At 36.9% G+C, this 24,618-nt stretch overlaps 1 protein-coding gene across 1 annotated transcript in view; it reads left to right on the forward strand.

Moving 5' to 3' along the window:
- Nucleotides 1–24,618, forward strand: part of LOC136886580 (protein timeless homolog) — a 666,887-nt gene that overhangs the window by 587,947 nt on the left and 54,322 nt on the right. Inside the window, exons 6-8 of the mRNA XM_067159391.2 lie at nucleotides 17,464–17,609; nucleotides 22,803–22,900; nucleotides 22,986–23,086. Coding sequence (XP_067015492.2) covers nucleotides 17,464–17,609; nucleotides 22,803–22,900; nucleotides 22,986–23,086 — 345 coding nt within the window. The remainder of the gene's footprint in view (nucleotides 1–17,463; nucleotides 17,610–22,802; nucleotides 22,901–22,985; nucleotides 23,087–24,618) is intronic.

Below are 24,618 nucleotides of genomic sequence, written 5' to 3' on the forward strand. Positions count from 1 at the left end.
AAAAGAACATAAAAGCCCAAAGGACAACAAAAGACACATCTTCTCACACTCATAAATGAGCTGGTGATGCATCATCTCAAGGAATTTGGATAACTTGTTGTCAGTTATGTGCTTTGGTGTAGTATGCTCTGGATTTTTTTTTTTTTTTTAACTGGAGTAATACAAAATGAATGGCAGGTTGCTATTATAGCCCCGGCCTACAAGGGAAAGGGTGATAAACATAAAGCAGATAATTACAGGCCTGTCAGCTTGACATGTGTTGCTTTTAAACTCTGGGAAGGCATTCATTCATTAGACACGTTGGCAAAATTACTGACTGGTTTGATAGAAGGTAGTTCAGGTTGCAGAGAATTTACTTCCAGCAAGACAGAGCAGAGGTTTTAAATTCAGGAGGTCAAATGGACTGTATCGCTATTGATCTATCCAAGGCTTTCGATAGAGTACATCATGGGAGACTACTGCAAAAATGTGGGTTATTTGACTTGACAAAAGAGTGACTTAATGGGTGACTGAATTTCTAGAAAACAGATCTCTCAGAGAATTAGAGCAGGCGAAGCATTATCTGATACTGTTACGATTAAGAGTGGGGTACTGCAGGGCAGTATAATTGGATGTTTGTTTTGTTATGTATATAGATGATATGATTAAAGAACTGGAATCACCAAAAAGGCTATTTACAGATGATGTTATACTGTATAGAGTAATGTTCGAACCCCACTGTCGGCAGCCCTGAAGATGGTTTTCTGTGGTTTCCCATTTTCACACCAGGCAAATGCGAGGGCTGTACCTTAATTAAGGCTACGGCCACTTCTTTCCCACTCCTCGGCCTTTCCTACTCCATCGTCACTATAAGACCTATCTGTGTTGGTGCGACGTAAAGCAAAATTGTATAGAGTAGTAAATAAAATTACAGGATTGTGAACAATTGCAAAAAAACCTCAATGAAGTTGTCAGATGAACAGCAGCCAATGGCATGATAGTAAATGGGATGAAAAGTCAGGTTGTAAGTTTCACCAAGAGGAAAAGTCCCCTCAGTTTTAATTATTGCATTGATTGGGATAAAGTGTTTAACAAGGATCATAGTAAGTACTTGAAACAATCCAATGTTTGATATGGGGAAAGATCTTCATTGGGATAATCACATTAATGAGGTTGTAAATAAAGGATACAGATCTCTTCATATGGTTGTGAGGGTATTTAGGGGTTGTAGTAAGGATGTAAAGGAGATTGAATGTAAGTCCCTGGTAAGACCTCAATTAGAGTATGGTTCCAGTGTATGGGACCCACGCCAGGATTATTTGATATGAGACCTGGAAAAGATGCGAAGTCAAGCAGCATGATTTTTTATGAGTGATTTCGGACAAAGGAATAGTGTTTACAGATAACTTCAGGCCGAGAAGACTGTGGAGCAACAAGACAAGATACTCAGGTATGTGGTATGTTTCGAGGTGTCAGTTGAGAGATGGCATGGAATGACATTAGCAGACAAATTAGTTAGAGTGGAGGTTTTAAGGGTAGGAAAGATTGAAGATAAAGTTGGAATTTAAGAGGACAAGTTAGGGCAAATATTAATTTATAGGAAGAGAAAGGGCAATGTTCGATAAATTTCTGAGTTCTTTGAAATCGTGTAAAAAAAGATGGCAAACAATTGGTAGGGAATGTGGCACCTGGGAGGGAATCCTAAAAAGAGATCAGTGATGAGTGGGAAACATTTTGGCCACAAGAGGCTCAGAATTGTCCAACCAAGCGGTGTCCATGTTGTCGCATTATCGTATTTGCTCAATGTGTTACCCTCCACGGAAAATTTCAGTATGTTAAATATCTATTTATTGTGCCTGGGGAAAAATATTTTAAACTCACAAAACTGACTGCAATGCGACCAGTTTCCCATTTGAGACAGATTGTAGATTTCCAATCCAAAAAACTTGAAAAATAGTAACACTTACGTAATGGAAGATTTTTTCAATATTTTCAACATTTCTTGATCAAATATTACTTGTATGGTGCAGCTCTCAACTTTTTTTTTTTTTTTTTTTTTTTTTTTTGTGAGAATCTTTCAAGTTCAAAATATTTTAGAGAAATTTATTTGTAGTTAGTGAAAAGTACCATTACAAAAACTTACAATGCCCCTTGATGAATATAGCCTTGGTCTGTCTGGGAGGTCATTCCAGCCGGTTGAATGCTCAGACAGTTAATACCTACCAAAGGTTTGTTATAGATAAACTGTGAAAAAGTAATGTCTGCTGCGTTGAAGTGCATTAGACATATTGATGAGTCATTTAGTTTGCCATTGCTTTCCTCGGTGAGCCAGGAAATACCATTGCAGCACAACTAACTCTATGAATAACATCTATTACAGCATTCAAATGCAATAATCTGAATGTCATTTCTTAGCACCATCCATACTTCAGCAGCTTTCATACTATCTCAGCCATAAAGGTGACAGCCTTCAATGGATAAATATTTTGCTTGCTCTGTCTGTGCCTGTTCCAAGATGCAAATATTCTGGATTCATCAAGTAATAGGATGAGAAAATGGATTTGAGTTACTTTGTTTTTAAATTATTAATTTTTATGTATTTAAAAGTAATTATTGCAATTGGTCCACCTTTTCAACACAGTTAAGACTATCCTCATTATAAATGGAATTTATAGTCATATTTTACAAGTAGTGTATGTTTCAACCTATGCTGGATCATCTTCAATGACTAATAATTGTGGTAGACATCTAAAAAATTTTAAAATAGGCGGTCACATGAGACAGGATAAAAATGAGATGAAAAACTTCAGTAAGAAGATGCAATGTCTTTCTTTTGTCTAAAATATTTCTTCTTGAATGTAAAAACTAGTAGCAGCAATGTGGATGTGCAGTATTCTTATGTGTAAATGAACAAATCAGATGCTTGTTAAATGAGAACAGTTGGGCCGAGCAAACATCTTTTATGCATTTTTATGATCGGACCTTGTTTAAATGTCAAGTACTTTGCTGTCAAAGCTGATTGTTGAATATGTTAATCGCAGTAGCGAAATGAATGTTAAATTTCTTCTGGAACTTAATAAAATGGTCTAAAAATAAGAAACAAAATAAGTATGCTAAATAAATGTGGAAGAAGAGATTGAAATATAAGAAAGAAAACAAGTTGGGTGTATGATAAAACAAACACTCACTCCTTCCCCCCCCCCCCCCCCCACTTTGGCCATTTCAAGTGGACTGTGTCAAGTGACCGCATTGACATTAGACTGAGTGCTAGCAGTGCTAGTGAAATATCACACTCACTGGGAGAGAAAAAGTCACAGAAAAGAACAAAAGTAGATTATGGCAGCATCAATAGATTTCAACAAATGACATAAATGAAGCCTATGAGAGCCTGTGCCAGTATGTCAGCAATGGAATAAAACTTTCAAAACATTAAAGAAACACAAATAAGAAAAGTCTCCCTTGACCTTTGGGCAATGTCTGCACTTCTTAATTTTGTAAATAAAGAGAATGAAGAAGAAAATTATATGCAAAAACAAAATACAAAATTCCCATCAGCTGAAATAATAAAATATAAAGCATGTTGCAGACAAGTAATCAAAATGAAGATTGAACTTACAGTAAAGAAGTATGTTATGGCTATACCATAACAATATGGTAACAATAATGGACAAATGTGGCCTACCTTTAGGATTACAGTATTCTTGGAAAATTTACTCAAATTCAAAAGGTCTCTGAATTGAAAGTTGTAAATATTACTTCATCATCATCATCATCATCATCATCATTGTACAGTTCTAGTTTCCCGGGTACTACTTATGAGCCTCTTCCACTTCTTCCTGTCCATATACAACTTGTCATGGAGAACATCATCCACTGTCCATCCCGTAGTAACTAGATCAACTTTGATCATGTCCACCAATCGGGTCTTAGGTCTTCCTGCAGGTCTTTTCTCCTCCACCTGTCTTTCCAAACTTATTCTGGCTGTTCTTGTAGGCTCCATCCTCATCACATGCCCATACCACCGTAGTCTGGATGTGGCGATTCGATCTAATAGGGATGTCTTTATTCTGGCTTCTTTCCTCATCTCCACATTTCTTAACTTGTCCATCTTGGTCTTCTGGATGGTGGATCTAAGAAATTTCATCTCTGATGCTTGCAGTCTTGATGAATCTCTTTTTGTGAGGGTGCACGCTTCAGTACCATAGGTCAATATTGGTATTAAATAACTGTTGAACATGATCAGTTTGGCCAGTTTTGGAATCATGTCATCCTATAAAAGTGTTCCTACTTGTTGGTAGAATTCTGATCCCTTTTGCACTCTGTTCGTAATTTCCTTTCTGACCAAATAATCACTGGAGATTACACTTCCAAAGTAAGGAAAACTATCCACACATTCTAGCTGGTGGTCTCCTAGTTTTACACTTGCTTGCTGGACACCCTTTTTTGTTGACTGCCATCACCACTGTCTTGGTCCGCTGATGTTGAGGTTATATTCCTGGAACTGGGTTTTTCATACGTTGAGTCTTGTCTGTACTTCCTCTTCTGTTTCACACCAAATCATGATATCATCAGCAAAGGCCACTGCATTCAGTTCACCTAACTTTTCCTTGACGTTTTTCATTATATTGTCCATAACAGTGATGAACAGTAGTGGGGACAGTGCACTTCCTTGTTGAACTCCACTCTTGATTTCAAACCATGATGATCGACCTTCCCCAATTTGTACACAGGTAGTACAGTCTTTGTACAACATCTGAATTTTCCTTACCAGTCCTTCAAGCACATTTTTTTCCCCAGGCACTCCCAAATCTTATCTCTTATATAACACTATCATAGGCCTTTTCTATATCCAGGAATGCAATGACCAGGTTCTTGCCTTTCTCCCAATACTTTTCCATTAGCATGTGAATGCTAAAAATGAGATCTATTGTTGATCTGTTACTTCTGAATCCATATTGCTCCTCCTCTAACTGTGGTTCACTGATGGTTCTCAATCTCCTTTCTATGATCTTCTCTAGAATTTTTATCCCATGAGGCAGCAGTGTTATTCCTCTATAGTTGGTGGGTTTCTGTCTGCTGTCTTTCTTAAGCAGGGGAATTATAATGCCCTTGCTCCAACCTGCAGGTATTTTGTTGTCTGTCAATACGGCATTTAGTACTCTGTGCAGCCATTGCATACCCTGGATGCCTGCTGCCTTTATCATGCCCGCAGTCACTTCATCTGCACCTAAAGATTTTCCTTTAGGCATAGATTTTAAGGCTGTCTCGGTTTCTGTCCAGGTGATGGGAGGTTTCTCATTGTAGGCTTGAATTTTCAGTTCTGTATTTTGTTCTTGAACTGGTCTATTCAGTAGGTGGTCGAAATGGTTCTTCAGGACTTCTCTCATGTCACTTTCTGTTGTAACCAGATTTTCATTTTCATCTTCAAATGTCTTTATGGTATTCTTTGGTTTCCTTTTATGTCTGATAACACTATACAGTAGTTTCTTATTACCTCTGCTGTCTTCCTCCAGTTTCTGAATGAATATATTCCATGCCTTGGTCTTTTCATCTGTAATTGTTCTTTTAATAATAATGTTATTTGCTTTACATCCCACTAACTACTTTTACGGTTTTCGGAGACGCCGAGGTGCCGGAATTTAGTCCCGCAGGAGTTCTTTTACGTGCCGGTAAATCTACCAACATGAGGCTGATGTATTTGAGCACCTTCAAATACCACCGGACTGAGCCAGGATTGAACCTGCCAAGTTGGGGTCAGAAGACCAGCGCCTCAACCGTCTGAGCCACTCAGCCCGGCAAATTGTTCTTTTAACATCCAGTTTTTTGTTTTGGTATAATTGTTCGAGGTTTCTGATCTTTGCCTGGTCTCTAATAAGATCCGGTTTATTTTTTCTCCCGATTCCTTTCTTTCCCCAAAACATTTCTTTCCCTGATTGCTGCTCTCACTCTTTCATTCCATTACAGTGTTACCTTCTCCCTTGTTTTCATACTTGTCTTTCCACAAATTTCGGTCCATTCTCCATTTTTCCTTTCATCTCTTAACAGGGTTTTTATCCGGTTCTGATACTTAGTTCTCTTACCTGTTTTGTGGAATTCCCATACTTTGATTTTTGGCATTTTCCTTTTCTGTATTTCTGAAACATAGAAGTTTCTCAGGTCTGCTACTCATAGACGGTGGTCACTGTCAAGGCTCTAGCTGGGTATTACTCTGACATCTGTTACCATTCTGCTCCTTTCTTCATCTGAGATGACATAATCAATTACAGTCTTTTGTAGTCCATCCCAACTATATCGTGTTATCTTATGGCTCTGTCTCTTTTTGAACCAACTATTTTTCACCACCAATCCATTCCTCATACAGAAGTCAAGGAGATGTTCACCTTCTGTATTTCTTCCACCATATCCATGAGGTCCCATTACGTTCTCATATCCTGTTCTATCTGTCCCAATCCATGCATTCAGATCTCCTATAATGATTACTCTCTCTTTACTAATAACTTTTACCAAATCATCAAGAAACTGGTTCTTATCCTCTTGACAACATCCAGTTTGAGGTGCATACACCTGTACCAAAGTTAGTTTTTATTTCCTTAAATGCACAGTCATCTTTATTATTCTCTCACTAACATACTGAATGTCAGCAACTTCTTCTAGACCTTTACTCATTATGAAACCAACACCATTCCTCATCTCTTTGCCATTTCCATGCCAATGCGGTGTATAAAATAAATACAAAAATTTTTAATCCACCTTCCCAATACTTGACAATCATGCGATGTTTACAAAAACATTACATTGTGCTGTTACAAGGTACTAGTTTTGGTCCTATAAGGACTATCATCAGCCTAGCCAAGATACATAAGTGTAAACCATAGTCCTAAAACAGAGTTATGTGGCGAGATGAGAGATGAAAGAATGAACTGGGGATGTGGTGGAATGATATACATATAAAATGGTGAAAATATGAACTGTTGTAGATGTAGCAAAGTTATGTTGAACAGTGACAAATAAAATCTTTTGGTATATGTCTCATAAAATTACAATATTAAACAATAATTATCTCAAAATTGAATAAAATAATCTCGAGTTGACGAATAGTCCAAGGTTGCACATTTAAAAATTGGTTTATGTTGGATTTTAAACAATGTCCAATTTTTCTATAAAGTTCTAGAAGGTGTAATGTTCAACGTTGGCGCAGAGGGAATTATTTTGACCTTAAATCCACAACAGAGGTTAAATGTTGACAAAACTGTTGGACATATCTTGTGGTAGATTGAAATCTTGTTGTGTTACAAAGGAGCAATCCCAATTCAAAAGGAACCAAATGAACCTTGCGCAATGTGAAATAAGCTTGCTGGTGTTAGTCTCCTCCAGGATTTTTGCATTTTTTGCAAGACCCTGTCTATCATTAGGCCATAAACCATCATCCCTGACATGAGTCTGCTCATGCTGGTGTCTTAATTTAGTTGATGCAGTCATAAAGATGCTATATAAAGGACAAGGGGGCACGAGCAAACCAGAATCTTACAGAGGTATAGCCCTGGAATCGGTGGCATTTAAAATACTCGCCAAACTATTAGCGCAGAGAATAATTAACCTGATGGAACCACTGTTACCTGATGAACAATTTGGATTCCAGAAAGTGAGATCCACCCTGATAGCGGCAAGCTGTCTGCTAAAGGATATACAAGAAAGAACACAAGCCCATGGGAAGAAGTATGTAATCTTCATTGATTACACCAAAGCTTTTGACACTGTCAATAGAAGGAAATGAATCCAGAAACTGGAAAGCCTCATCGGCCGTTCAGATATGACTAATTTAATAGCTAACATACTAGCGGCAACCTAAGTGCAAATCAGTGACGGGGTATCCCAATCTGACTGGATAGATCAAACCATCGGAGTGCTACAAGGAGACCCATTAAGCCCTTTATTGTTCAATGCACTGACCCAGGATCTCCCTACAAAAATCAAAGAGGGAGTACAAAATGTAAGCATATACATATATGCTTACATTTGCTGCTGATAACATAAAAGATTGCAAAACAGAATGGAGCTTATCACGCAATAGGCGGATGACAACGAGCTAAGGATGAATCTAAAGAAGACAGAATTAATGGTATTCAGGTGAGGAGGGCACTTTTCGAAAGGGGACTACATCGTATGTGGGAAATATACATTAACACCGAAAAACCAGTTCACATATCTAGGGATCACACTACACGTCTCCGGGACTACCTTCTCAGTACACATAAAGAAGAGACTAGCTGCTGCCCTTAGAACCATAAGTGAAATCAAACATTTGCAAAGAATGTCACTGAAGACGGCCATGAAACTTTTCCAAGTCAAAGTGCTACCAACGCTCACATACGGATTAGAAGTAATTTGTGAGTATCTATCACGTAAACAACTACGACAGCTGGAAAGCATGAAACCGAGATACCTTAAGACGGTCCTAGGGGTATCTAAATTCACCCGATCCCGGTACGTATATGTTTTAGCCCGGGAAACCTTCTTGATAGAGGATTTAAGACTACAAATTCCTCTACAGCAAACTCTGGAATACGAGAAACTGTTACGAGAACTACGAGAGAAAAGGGACTTGATCGAGGAAAGCTTTTACAGTACAGACACACTAATAAATAAGGATTGGATGAAAGAGGAATATGAGTTGAGACATTTGGTGACGCGCTTTGGAATACACGGCTTTCACTACCGTATCTGTGCCAAGAAATCCTACCACCGGGCCAGCCAGGAGTGTGTATGTGTATTGTGCAATGAACAGTGTGATACATATCATGTAATGAAGTGCAAGAAGAGAACAGTCTCTCTGAATCAATTTTGCTCTGAACAAAGTTCTCCTTGAGTGTACTGTAATTTACTTGTTGTGAAAAAATTTTGCACATTGTGCACAGTAAAATTTATTATTTAAATGCGTTCCGAGGCTCTTATGTGTTTTAAAAGCAACTACAGATAAGCTCTTTTACTGGCTTGCTAGGCCTAACGTAATTGAGGATTTTCTTTCGGGGTTTACTCCCTTAGCCTTTGAGGATCCCTCCTCATCCCACAGATCTGTATTACCCGCAGAGGAATGGGTTGCCTCCTCCGCCATATCCACCATACCGAATCATATTCTTTGCTTTTGCTGCCGTTGAGGTCTTCACTCGTTACCCTGAGCTGGGACCCTTTACCAGATGTTAAACACCGGGTCAGTGTGCTCTGGGACTCACATAGGCAGGGGCACCACTCCCTGGGCAGGGCTGCCTCTAAGAGGGCCCCTACCTGTTACCTATTGTAAATATTACTTATATTTCTAAAATATATATATCTGATACTTTCGTCTTTATTGCCCGAAAGTGGTGGAGGACACAGCGAAAATTCTCGGTAGATGAGTAGGTGGGTGAAGAGAAGTTTTGTAGGCACTAACTCTATTTTGTGAAGAGGGTTAAAGAAGCAGGTATGAGGGGTGAGGGGAACGTTGTTGAACCCTTATGTTACAGAGGGTGGAGAGAGTGTTGCTTCTTCATCTTATAATGTATTTTTGTTTATTAGGGAGTAAAGGTAAGATAATGATTTCGATGAAATAAAAGTAAGGAACTGAATTAAAGAGTATCTTTGGAGACATTATTTTTAGTGATAAATAATAACATATTACAACGTCTCAGTTGGCAATCTCATTTGGAGAATTTACTATAGATAAGAATATCCCAACTCACGTTCCAATCATTTTAGTCAGAGTTATCTCCTGTGGGATTCATTAAGCAATGAAAAAAATGCTGATCCACATCCTATTTCGAGTCATTTGACAGGGTCGGGAATGGAAGGAATGAAGCCCCCATCTAGAGGCAAGGATAGGACTTGTGCCGATGCCTATTGCACTCCTCTGGGGCAATGATTAATGACTGACAGATGAAATGAAATGATATTGGAGTGTGTTGCTGGAATGAAATATGACAGGTAAAACCAGAGTACCTACATGTAGAAAAACCTGTCCCACCTCTGCTTTGTCCAGCACAAATCTCACATGGAGTGACTGGGATTTGAACCTCCACATACAGTGGTGAGAGGCCACTTGAGCCACAGAGCTTTGATTCATTAAGTGCTAATGCAAAATGTGTGAACTATATTCTGTGACAATTTTATTCCGTGTAATGGTGGGGGGAGGGATTGCAGTGTAGGGTTAGCATGCCTGCCTCTTACCCAGAGGCCCCAGGTTCGATTCCTGGCCAGGTCAGGGATTTTTATCTGAATCGAGGGCTGGTTCGAGGTCCACTCAGCCTACATGATTACAATTGAGGAGCTATCTGATGGTGAGATGGCGGCCTCAGTCTAGAAAGCCAAGAATAATGGCCGAGAGGATCGTCGTGCTGACCACATGACACATCATAATCTTCAGGTCTTCAGGCTGAGCAGCAGTTGCTTGGTAGGCCATGGACCTTTGGGACTGTTGAGCCATGGGGTGTTTTTATTTTGGTAGAGGGGGGGAGGGGACAGTGTTGTCAGTGTTGTGGGCATTGATTCTGTTCATTGGAGAGGGGAGTGGAAGTGTTGCTTCTTCATGTTATAATGTATTTTTGTGTATTTGGTAGTAAATGTAAGTTAATGATTTTGATGAAATAAAGTATGGAATTGAATTAAAAAGTAATTTTTAAGACCTTATTTATAGAGATAAAGTATAACCTACTAGCTACAAGAGCTAAGAAACAGTCTACAGTCCAAATACAGGTGCTGAAGGTAATGGACAATAAGTACAGAAAAATTTCCGTTACTTACTGAAGTGACAGTGCTACATTTATTATTTGTTTGTATTTGTAAATAACATCACCAATTCATAATCATTGACTAATTTATGCAACGTAAACAATATTGTACATATACTGTATGTGAATAAATAAATTTAAAAAATTAAAAAGGTGACTTGATAGAATCTGAGGATCTTCTTATAGAATGAAATATATCATTGTTTAATAGTGTGTGTGTTTTACAGATGTGTTATAGCTTTACATATGTTTTAACTAGTGTTTTCAATGGAGTGAAAAGCTTTTAATTTACAGAAAAAGTATTTTTGACAAAAAGTTTTTGTTTGAGTTATCAGTCCATAGACTGGTTTGATGCAGCTCTCCATGCCACTCTATCCTGTGCTCATCTTTTTCATAATTGCTGCATCCTACATCTGCTCTAATCTGCTTGTCATATACCTTGGTCTACCCCTACCGTTCTTACTGCCTACACGCCCTTCAAAAACCAACTGCACAAGTCCTGGGTGTCTTAAAATGTGTCCTATCATTCTATCTCTTCTTCCCATCAAATTTAACCAAATCGATCTCCTCTCACCAATTCAATTCAGTATCTCTTCATTTGTGATTCGATTTGTCCATCTCTCTTCAGCATTCTTCTGAAACACCACATTTTGAAAACTTTCTTTCTGAGCTAGTTATCATCCATGTTTCATTTCCATAGAATGCCACACTCCAGACGAAAGTCTTCAAAACGTCTTTCTAATTCCTATATCAATGTTCGAAGTGCGCAAATTTCTTTTTCTTAAGGCCTTTGTTGCTTATACTAGTCTGCATTTTATGTCCTACTTACTTCTGCCATCGTTAGTTATTTTACTACCCAAGTAACAATATTCATCTACTTCCTTTAAGACTTTGTTTCCTAATTTAATATTTCCTGCATCACCTGATTTCGTTCGACTGCACTCTTTTGTTTTGGACTTATTTATTTTCACCAGGCAAATTGGTCGTGCGGTTAGGAGCTCGCAGCTGTGAGCTCGCATCTGGGAGATAGTGGGTTCGAACCCCACTGTCGGCAGCCCTGAAGATGGTTTTCTGTGGTTTCCCATTTTCACACCAGGCATATGCTGGGACTGTACCTTAATTAAGGCCACGGCTGCTTCCTTCCCATTCCTAGGCCTTTCCTGTCCCATCGTCACCATAAGACCTATCTGTGTCGGTGCGACGTTAAGCAACTAGCAACAAAAAAGAGAAAAAATATTTATTTTCATCTTGTACTCCTTATCCAAGACTCTGTCCATACCATTCAGCAATTTCTCCAGATCTTCTGCAGTGTCAAATAAAATAACAATATCATCAGCAAAACTCAGGGTTTTGATTTCCTCTCCTTGGATTGTGATTCCCTTCCCAAGTTCCTCTTTCCTTTACTGCTTGTTCTATATAAACAAATTGACAAAATAATAGGAATAAATTCAAAATAACAAAACATTAAATTAATTAAAATACAAAACAAGCAAGCTATTTTTTCCCCTCTAGTTCCCCTTCCTTCCCCTTCCCTAGCACCTCTTCTCCATAATAGCAGCTCTCAGCAGCCATCCGCTAGCACTCAGTCTGTCAACATAACCATGTAATAGAGTCCACTCGACAAGGCCAAATAGGGAGTGAGTATTTGTTTTATCATACACTCGGTTTGTTTTCTTTCTTATTTTCAATCTCCTCTTCCACATTTATTTAGCATATTTATATTGTTTTTATTTCTTTCTAGACTTTTTATCAAGTCCCAGAAGAAATTTATATTTGTTACTGCTAAATAATATTTATTAGAGAGGTTCTCCTGAAAGGGCATTTGTTACATATCGCAGTTTTCTTACTGTAATTAGTCAAGGATTTTGTTTTGTTTTTACATTTCATTAAATGGTATTGCGACATTCCAGACTGCACAATATGCAATACAGTCATTTGCTGGGTGGAATTTTTTTTCATAATTTATATAGTGAAAAACCATGTATTGCAAGTCTGATAATAGCATGTCTTTGTGTTTGATTTGATTTGGACCAATCTCTGTTTAACACATCGAGAAGAAATTGATGTTGATATCTTCCAATTTCTGCTTGTTTGCTGCAAATTTCCCTGCTTCAGTTGTTCGTTTCAGGAATCTTGCTTGAATGTTTGCTATTTTTTGTAGGTCTGTGTGACTTAACTTCAAAAAGTTTACTTGCCGTTCATAAATCAAGAGATGGTAAATATTTAATATAAAATTTTGCATATAGCTGCTGCTATCCTATCCTCAATATGAACTCTGTATGATGAAGAGGTTGTCCGTAGTGTTATTCCAAGATATTTCATTTTTTTCTTACAAGATCTAATGGTTCACCTTTTAGTAATATGGTGTCCTTTACTGATGCTTTTCCCTTTTTTTCTAAAAATCATATACTGTGCTTTGTTTTATCTAAATTTATTTTGAATTTATTCTCAAGGTTGTTTAGAGATGTTCGTAGGTCCGCATTGTTCGATGTCCCTAGGACCATGTCGTCAGCATACAATATGAGTACGTATGCACCTCTCAGTATTTTCGCTCAGTCAACAGTAACAATGTTGAAAAGTACAGGATTGTTAGGGTCTCCCTGCAGAACTCTTGTTTGTTTGGATGACATCTTTGGATAATGTAACCTCATCATTAATTTGGAGTATATTGTATTTTAATATATTTTGAACAATGTTGGTCATTGTGTGTGTTTTTCACCAGTCATGTCTGCGAGTTTTGTATGAGTATTCCTCGGTCTATGAAATCAAAGTATAGTATATACGCCCTTCCCCCGTCCAGGATGGGTCACGTAAAAGAAATCCCGACCAGTTTCTCAGCGTAATCAAATGTCTAGTTGTTTTACGTGGGATCCAAAAAAAGGAATCGATATGCCAAGCATTATATTACCTATTCACTAGTAGATTCGATGGACGTCTCCATCCGACGCATCAGTAAATCAATATGATTACTCGAAAATCCATAGCCTTAATTCTAAGATACCTTACTCTACTGCAGCAAACTGTAAATGAAACCACACATAAATTTTTGACTGCTATAATTTATTAATAAAACATTGTTAAAATTTAGTAAAAAGAAAGATAATAAGATAGTAAAATTAAAATTTAAAGTTGATTGCCTTATAAACATCTAGTTTAACAAACTCATTTCTTAGTAATCACATCTTTTCTTTTTTCTTTTTTTAAATTTTTAATCATCATTTGGAATGTGCTAAAGCTTATTTTATATTTACAGTATTGTTGAAATAACACAGATTGTTCCTACACGTAACCTTCTCCTGGGAAAATTATGTTTTTTTAGACAACATTCTCACTAGTTAACATACATCATCCAATGCTTTAATCTCATTTGTTCACTTCATTTTGCCTAAAAGCAATGTTCAGTAAGTTTCCCAAGTTTATTTCTTGATATTTATTCTTTCTTAAAAGCTTCCGGAAAGTAGATAAGTTTCTTGTTCTCAATACAGCCAAAATTTGCTGTTAATAAGTTAATTTTTACTTGATCATTCAAAGTTACGTCTAAAATTGACATTCCTATTCAAACTAAAGTCACTTAAAGGTCTATCTTGACATGTACAACCTAAAATGATTCTATTTAGAATTGTAAGATCTCATAACGTTAGGGAACACTCATATTTGAAGATATAATTCTTTATCAAACCATACACACTCTCATATGCAATATCAAAGATCCACTATATTTATCTAGTTGTGCCATGATCAATTTTAAATGAATGTAGCTATTTTTTTTTTTTTTTTTTTTTTTTTTTTGCTAGGGGCTTTACGTCGCACCGACACAGATAGGTCTTATGGCGACGATGGGATAGGAAAGGCCTGGGAGTTGGAAGGAAGCGGCCGTGGCCTTAATTAAGGTACAGCCCCAGCATTTGCCTGGTGTGAAAATGGGAAACCACGGAAAACCATTTTCAGGGCTGCCGATAGTGGGATTCGAACCTACTATCTCCCGGATGCAAGCTCACAGAATGTAGCTATTTACAGGAAGTTCTATCTCAACATTTCCAAGTATAATACCATAGGGATATCTACAGATGACTAAGACCTATCATCCTATATCATAATGGTTAACATACGTTGCATTTATTATCATATGTGGTTACTTGAAAATCTACAATGTTACAATTATTAGCACATGTGATCCTATATTGCATCACTCTTTACACTTATTACTTTAAACATTCCATTCTTTCTCTTATCCCATCATAGACATTTCATTCCTATAATAATTTTCTAGCTTCTTAAATTATTCATTTCAACTCATATTTCCTCTTAATATCCTTAACTTTTCGTAATAACAACTTCCCTCCATGCACAAGTAGTCTTATTCTCAGATACTATTAATATCGGATAAACCTCTTCTTAATTCATCATAACCTTCATCTTGTCTGGTGACATTTTCATATCGCATAACCTATCTCAATAAAAATAACGTACCACCTATTTATACCTCAGAATACATCACCTACACTCACTTCAAACAATTACTTGGAATGTTTATAATCTCATAACATACCCTATTCATAAGAACTTTGTTTACAGCTATGGCATAACATCTTTGCATAAGATATCGTCTGTGCCTTTCATTTCATTGACACCTAACTGGGGTTTGCTTATTTCTGTAGACGAATACCTATTTTCGATTGAAGTCGACTTATACTGAAGTCATTCGCGAGAATCTAATATATTATGTGTTATTTTTTACGATTAAACGGCATGACGACAACACTTGACTACATATTTATCTATTCAATTAGATTCTACTAAACTACATATATTTTATTTCAAGAAACTTATCTTCCTTTCTTTGCTTCTGGAATGGGCTAGGTGTGGTTGATTCTCTGCTTCTGGGAGCGATCTCTGTGGTTCATGGCTAACTCAGCAAAGGTCGTCTGCAATGACGGCACGTCATGGCTTGGCTTAGGTCACCCCAGGCGGTCGATTTCCCATCTTCTTTAAAGAGACTTCATCTTGACTGGCTCGTTTATGCAAATAGAAGATACATAAGCAATCAGCTGATACATGTTGTTACTATAAAGGTGCTCTAATCAGACAGTTATGTTTCTTTCAAAGTTGCTTGTCTTGATCTCTACCATCTTTATCAGACCTTCAAAATGTCTGCTTTAATTTCAGAAATCTGATTTAAGTTAGTTTGCTTTATAGAAGGTGTTGACTCTATTGAGTTATTGTGGCTCCTTGCTTCTCTGTCTTTATGATTCTGCTGGCGTCGTATGGCAGATTGAGTATTAAGTTTCGTCTTCTATTTAAAATTAAGATATCACATTTCCTTGCTCTGTATTGCGATAAATCAATGCAATATAACTGATATCTCCTTTCTTTCTAACTCTCTTCCTTTTCTTGTAGTTTTTACGTAATTCAGCTTCTTATTCGCGACATGTTTATCTGCTCAGAGTGTCAGTCATTTTGTTCAGTGTTGGGTCTTCTTAACAATCCAAATCCCATGTTTCGTCTTTTTACACTGCCATCATGATTACTTATATTTCGATGTTTCGTCGATCTGAACTTCTGTTACATATTATGAAGTTATTCATTTTGCTTAACTTTGCTATTAGGAATCGCGTTTAGTCTGACTTGACTATAACTTCAATTTTGGGAATAGTGCAATGGCACATATAGTCTATGAAGACTGCATGGTATTTCCCTTTTAGAAGTTTTAAAGCAGCTCATATATCATCTAGTAAGACCTAGTAAGATGTTCCTTTTCTAAAACCAAATTGATTTTCAGAGAGTTCTTAGTCTATAAGTTTGTAGTTTATTTGTCAGTATCTTTGTGAAAAGTTTGAAAATTGTGTTTTCCAGTGCAAGTTCATGTCATCGGTCTAACCATTTCCGTTGTGAAGAATCTTTAATATTGCTCATCTCCTTTTTTCAAGTATTGAAGATGTTCCCCAAGCCTATTTGACCTCATTTAATAAGCATCTGTTTGGTTTATTTACACATAAGAATACTCTTCATCCTCATCGTTGCTACTGTATTTTACATTCAAGAAGAAATATTTTTCACAAAAGAAAGTTTAAAGTATAATTTTTGTTTTCATCTCATTTTATCATGCCTTTATGTGACCACTTATTTTAAGATTGTTAAGATGTCTATCACAATATTGGTAGCTGAAAATGATCCAGTGTGGGTTGAAAAATGTACTACTTGTAAAATATGATTATAAATTCGATAAGTAAATAGTCAAACTGTATTGAAAAGGTGGACCCATTAAAATAATTGATTTCAAACAAATATTTAATGTTAAATAGACAAGTCGCCGGGTTGAGTGGCTCAGACGCTGACCTTCTAACCCCAACTTGGCAGGTTCGATCCTGGCTCAGTCCGGTGGTATTTGAAGGTGCTCAAATACGACAGCCCCGTGTCGGTAGATTTACTGGCATGTAAAAGAACTCCTGCGGGACTAAATTCCGGCACCTTGGCGTCTCCGAAGACCTTAAAAAGTAGTTAGTGGGACGTAAAACAAATAACATTATTATTATTATTATTAAATAGACAAGTCAACAAGGAACTGATTATGAAATTTGTCACTTTTAATAGCTTCTCATATCAGCATTTTCTTGAGACAACTATTTTTAACCTTAAAAATAATGGCAGATAATGGTAATGTGTTAAATGCATATAATGTATCTTTCTTGTTGAGTTGTGATAACCAGTGTTCCTTTGTTCATAGGAACTACAAAGATTTGCTATATTTATTATACGCAAGTTTACTGAAGTAGCACAAGTCAACCCTAAGGTTTACATGGAACTGTTATTCTGGAAAACGAGTAAGGATGCGTATGACATTGAAAATGGATATGGAAGCTATCATTCACAGTAAGTAATTAAATCACTCATTTGTTCTTTGGTGTTCATAATTCCAACTTGAATGTTCATTCAGCATAGGGTTGTTTGTGGTTTGTCCCTACTTCCACCTAAATATGCTGGATTTGACAATAATTGAATAATATCAAGTCATGCTTTTCTGTGTTAAAACTTTATCTTACGTATTCAAAATAACACTTGTTTTTCATTTTAAGGATTTAGAACATATTAGTCTCAATTTGGTTAAATAAAGTGATTTAAAAGAAATCAAATTAATCGGATTTTAAAATTAGGTTAGATTTCTTACGTTATGGTACCGGTAATTTTCTCTTCATCAGTAATTTCAATTTAACCTGTTATATGGATCCTACATACTTGAATTATTTAATGTGTCTTTTAAATAAACTGACAAATTTGCTTAATATGTTTCTTTGTTACTATGAAAATTGAAAGTATATAAGGAGCATCATTTCAAACAAGTCCATCTACGGACAAAATTAACTTTGATGCAGTTTCATGCCGTTAATGATGCTTCACATTGTAGTGCGGTACATGTTGGCTCTCACAGATTGGCAGTTACTAACACAGTGGATGATAATGTGTAACAGCTTACATAAAACACAGAACATTATTCCAGAATACTACTGGTACCGGTATCTCTTGGCAAAGGTTCCCTACAATATTACCTGTATAAAGGACCACATTTTCTATGATAATCAACTGACGCTTCTGTTTCCTCATTATTTATATCTTCACGTTTACGACATCAACAGCGGCCCTGAACATGTTGTTTGCAAGACACACTTTTGTGTGCTTTGTTAATGCCTTTATTTTGTTGGTAATATATGCAATATCACATTAGGTGAAATAACAGCCAGTTTTTTAAAACCAATTTTATTGGAACCACATAATTTTATATGTAACTTGTTTGTTTGTTTATTTATTTATTTATTTATTTATTTATTTATTTATTTATTTATTTATTTATTTATTTATTTATGTAACTTATTTATTTATTTATTTATTTATTTATTTATTTATTTATTTATTTATTTATTTATTTATTTATTTATTTATTTATTTATTTATTTATTTATTTATTTATTTATTTATTTATGTAACTTATCTATGTAACTTATTTATGTAACTTATTTATGTAACTTATTTATTACTCTATACAGAATAACATCATCCACAAAAAGCCGTACCTCTGATCCCACTTCTTTACTCATAGCATTTATATATATAAGAAAACATAAAGGCCTTGAGGAATTCCCCTCTTAATTATTACAGGGTCAGATAAAGCTTCGCCTACTCTAATTCTCTGAGATCTATTTTCTAGAAATATAGCCACCCGTTCAGTCACTTTTCGTCTAGTCCAATTGCACTCATTTGTGCCAGTAGTCTCGCTTGATCCACCTTATCAAATGCTTTAGACAGATCAATCGCAATACAGTCCATTTGACCTCCTGAATCCAAGATATCTGCTATATCTTGCTGGAATCCTACAAGTTGAGCTTCAGTGGAATAACCTTTCCTAAAACTGAACTGCCTTATATCGAACCAGTTATTAATTTCACAAACATGTCTAATATAATCAGAAAGAGCCTTCCCAAAGCTTACATGCAATGCATGTTGAACTTACTGGCCTGTAATTTTCAGCTTTATATCTTATCACCCTTTCCTTTATACTCAGGGGCTACTATAGCAACTCTCCATTCATCTGGTATAGCTCCTTCAATTAAACAATAATCAAATAAGTACTTCAGATATGGTACTATATCCCAACCCAGGGGCTGATGACCTTCGATGTTAGGCCCCTTAAAACAACAAGCATCATCATCAACAACATCATATCCCAACCCATTGTCTTTAGTATATCCCCAGAAATCTTATCAATTCCAGCCGCTTTTCTAGTTTTCAACTTTTGTATCTTATTGTAAATGTCATTGTTGTTATATGTAAATTTTAATACTTCTTTAGCATTAGTCACCTCCTCTATCTGGACATTATCCTTGTAACCAACAGTCTTTACATACTGCTGACTGAATACTTCTGCCTTTTGAAGATCCTCACATACACACTCCCCTTGTTCATCAATTACTCCTGGAATATCCTTCTTGGAACTTGTTTCTGCCTTAAAATACCTATACATACCCTTTCATTTTTCACTAAAATTTGCATGACTGCCAATTATGCTTGCCATCTTATCCTTAGCTGCCTTTTTTGCTAGATTCAATTTCCTAGTAAGTTCCTTCAATTTCTCCTTACTTCCACAGCCATTCCTAACTCTATTCCTTTCCAATCTGCATCTCCTTCTCTCTTACATATTTCACTTCTATAAACTCCCCACACATTAATACCACCCCGGTGTTCGCTGTACACTGTGGGAGTCGCATTACCATCTTACTAAATTTACAAATGATTTTATTATATCTCTTTTTTCCTCAAGACCCCATAATTCAGCCCGATACAGTACTCTACTTAACACTAATGTCCTTAACACTAACCTTAATATTTTATAATCTATCACCTGGAATTTTTACATTAGAATTTTACCAACTTAGAGGGCTGCGCCTTTCGATTTTGCTCTTTATTTGATCTTTCCATCCACCTCTCCTGTTTATAGTCACTCCTAGATATTCTATCTATCGACTTGTTCAATCCTCTCCCCCTGAACCACCCATTTAATTTTGTTCTTTCTTCCTCTGTTCTTGCGCATAACTATCACCTTTGATTTATTTCCGTTCATTTTCAGAACCACTTCCTAGCATATTCCGAGACCGCATTCAAACTTCTCTGCATCCCTCTCCTCCCCCCCCCCCCCCTGTTAAGGTCAGTAGAATCACGTCATCAGCAAAGATCAGTCCTGGGATCTCTAACTCGTTTACTACCGGCACCACCCAGTTATTTCCTCCATGCCCTTGCAATAAGTCATTTATGAATAATAGAAATAGAATCGGCGATATAATGGTGGATACTTTAAATAAAATTAAGATCTTAATTTTTGCGTTTTCACGCTTTCGAACCAGATGATTGATATATAAAATAAGAGTTTTGTCTGTACAATGATCATAATTTTAAAATAATGGTATTTCTGTATCAGTCATGTCCACAGTAAGAATGAAATGCTGTTTCTAACTTTTCATCATGTCTGTCTGTCTGTCTGTCTGTCTGTGCATCAAGAGAGAATGGATGAACATAATTTAATGAAAATCGGTATGTGAAGTATTGGAATAAGGCAATTCAATCTAGGCTATAAATTATTTAATATTGGTTGTATCGATAAATACTACATAACAAAAGTTGTAGAGTATACAGTTTGTGTCTTATACAGTTTTACCAATTTGATAACGAATATATCCATCACTTTTACTTTTGTTGCTTAGTCCACGTCAACGCCGAGCATCATTAACATGGAAATATTGTTCAGTCATGTTAACCGGTGATGGTAGTCCTTTTATCAAGATCATCTTTCCAGTATAAAAGAAAGCCAAGTATAGGGTTGATTTTTAAAAAAATACTGACAGATGTACAAAGCCTTTAAAACGTTGCTGGAGCGATCTCCATAACAACTCTCTTACATTTTATAGAGTTAGTTACCGTCTTTTGGACTTGAACTTTCACGCGACTGCCACTGATATTTCCCTTATTTTGGCTGTATCGGCCTATACTTGGCTTTCTTTTACACTGGAAAGATAATTTTGATAAAAGCACTACCATCGCCATTTAGCCATTTAACACAACTGAGCAATATGTTAGCAATGCTCGGCGTTGCTCATATTGGCAAGGAAAATTGTAAAGATTACCATCAAAGTGAGAAAAGGTTGTGAAGGAGTAATGACCTATATTAAGTTCAGTGTAATATTAACCTGTGTCTGTCACAGCATCATGGGGAAATGGATGGGAGAATTTTAATGAGTCTGATCTTAGCTATAAGTTGTTCGTCAATTTCAGGAATGCTTTGGAAGGGGCCTAAAGCATAAAAATAGATGTATCACTCTTATGGTTGACTTTACAAGAAAATAGTTTGTGGCATTTTTTTTTCTATACCTTTTTCTGATACAGCCAAAAATAAGGGAAATGTCAGTGACAGTCATGCGAAAGGTTAAGTCCAAGAGCCAGTAACTAACTTTATAAACTGTAAGAGAGTTGTTATGGAGATCGCTCTGGCAATGTTTTAAAGGCTTTGTACAACTGTCAGTATTTTTAAAAAACAAACTCTTTACTTGGCTTTCTTTTACACTGGAAGAAAGAGATCTAATCAAGATCAGCAATAATACAAAGAATATGAACTGCAAAGGGCCATAGAATGTAAGGAAGGGAGTACGTCATAACAAGGCACTAATAGGGAGAGGCATACCCACTAATGTGCCTCAGAATATGAGGAATAATATGAGGAGTGGACAAAAATATAGCGATACACATGCTAAGTAATTGTCCCATCAATGACAGGTGCTACAGCTTGTTTATTTCTAAACTGTGTATGCACTGCACTAAAAGTAGAAAAATTTATTTCCATAACTGATGATGCAGTGGCTGGCTGTCATAAATTAAGGAATTGCACCTTAATCAGTTTGTCCTATTTCATTATGTTGGGCTGAAGGAAAGTATATTTCTTTTAGCATCATTTCATTGAAGGTCAATTCCTAAACATCTCATCCAATGACAACCAAGAAGAGTATTGTTTCCAGATGGTATAATTTGTAATTAAACTACCATTTTCCTGTATGGCAGGCTATGGTAGCTCTTTACTTTCTGTTTTTGGTACTTTAAAAACAATAGCTGTCATAATAAATGAAATTATTTTTATTAAATTATTGTTTTTTTAAATACCAGTTTAACAATACATAAGCACAATGAAGTCAGACAATCTGAAAAGGATGCAGTTTCTCAATTCAAGACAGATTGACAAGATTGACAACCCCAGGTTTTTTTTTTTTTTTTTTTTTTTTTTTTACATTAGAACACTTATTTAGATCATCAGTTCACAGGAATTAGAAACCATATTTACATTGTTTACATCAGGTTCTGCCAGAAAGCCACATCGAAGAACCCTCACTTTTGTCATGTGATCATATGTTTGAATTCTTCCTTGTTGTACTCCATTTTTTTTTTTTTTAAAGTTCTGAGACAACATTTTCTCTGAGAGAAAACAATAGTGATGTTTTCCAGATATTTCAGGCTTATTGTCTTATGTTGTAGAAGCAGTGCTGCTAAGAAAATATGGAGTGAGGAGGAAGAAGATGAACTACGTCGCCTGTATGAGGAATTCATGAGCAAAACAGAAGGTGTTGGTCAAGGCAAGTATAATTTTCAGCATATTGATTCCATCGGTTAACAATGAGTGTTCGATCTTATAACATTAATCTTTGTTTTGGATTGCAGATGTGGTAGATTGGATCATGGAGAATATGATAAATAAAGATCGTTCCCGACGAGGTGTTGTCAGGAAGTTGAAGGAATTGGGATATGCTATTGGTCCTAAGGTGAGTGGTATTTCCTGATAATAAGCGGGGTATACAAGTTCTTTCTCTAAATGTTGCTGTGGCTCTTCCTTTTCTTATTTCATTAATTACCAAAATTATGTTTTTCTAATGAAAATGATAAAGTGGATTTTCTCCTTTTCCCACTGCTCACCACTGAGTGTAACAACAGACTAATGTTCTAAATTCTGGACTGAATTACTACAATCTGTGTCTTGCAAATGAGACAAAAATAGGCATTCCTAAATTCATAAACTGTTACTGTAGTTATGAAATGTCTTGAAGTACACCAAGTGGCCAAAAGTCATGGGATGGGGTGCCCATTAGAAAATGTAGCGTGTTTGACCCTTGAGCGTTGTGGCTAGCTGTGGCAGAGCTGAGCAGTCTGTCACAGATACCAGTGTCATGAAGATGGCAACATACCGCGAGTTAACCGACTTTGAGCGTGGGATGATCATTGGCGCATGGCACATGGGTCATAGCACTGTGGAGATTACACACTAATTTGGGTTTCCGAGCTCAACAGTATCGAGAGTGGATCTTCAATATCACAGAGAGAATGTCACCACCCATGTAAACAGCTGCACAGGAAGACCACAGGTATTTAATGAACAGACATCATGTTGCCTCTGCAGAACCATACTGGGCGCTCGATGGGCTACTGTGAGTCAGATCACCGCCCAGTTGAATGCTGAGAGTCAGGTACCCATTTCTACCAGGACTGTAAGGAGGCAACTATACCGCATAGGCTTCACCAGCCGACACGCAACTCGTGTCCCTTTGCTGACACCTCGATACAGAGCTCAATGACTGCACAGGCCCCAAACATCGGCAGTGGACTATGGAACAGTAGTGGCATGTGGTATGGTCCGATGAATCCCCGTTCCAGTTGTATCGAGCTGATGGGCGCATGAGAGTGTGGCGTATGCCGTATGAAGCTATGGATCCTGCGTGTCAACAAGGTTGTGTCCCGGTGGGAGGTGGCTCCGTTCTGGTCTGGGTTCCGTTCTCATGGTTGCAAATAGGCCCCATTGTCTGGCTGCAGGGAGCGCTGACCGGTGCACATTATGTGTACATTCTTCCAAACCATCTGCATCCCTTTCTGGCCCTGGAGTACCTGATGGAGATGCCATGTTTCAGCAGGACAGTGCGCCATGTCACCACTCTGTGGTGGCACGCAGGTAGTTGGAGGAGCACTCCAGTGAATTTACGATCATGGATTGGCCCTCCAGATCCCCCAATCTTAACCCAATCAAGCATTTATGGGATGCTGCCGATGCTGGTGTACGCTCCATGAACCCCGCACCAACTACATAAGACCAATTGTGGGTAGCAGGGCAAGATGTGTGGGTCCATATCCCTTCAGAATGATTCCAACACTTTACAGAGTCAATGCCTCGCTGTAGTGCAGCTGTTTTGAGGGCTTGCTAAGGAGCAACTTGTTATTAACATCACATTCAGTGTCTTCCCATGACGTTTAGCCATTCAGTATATATTTTCTCGTAAGTAGAGATGGGTTCTTAATATATTTGACA

This window comes from Anabrus simplex, chromosome 1, assembly GCF_040414725.1.
Source record: "Anabrus simplex isolate iqAnaSimp1 chromosome 1, ASM4041472v1, whole genome shotgun sequence".
Taxonomy (NCBI): domain Eukaryota; kingdom Metazoa; phylum Arthropoda; class Insecta; order Orthoptera; family Tettigoniidae; genus Anabrus; species Anabrus simplex.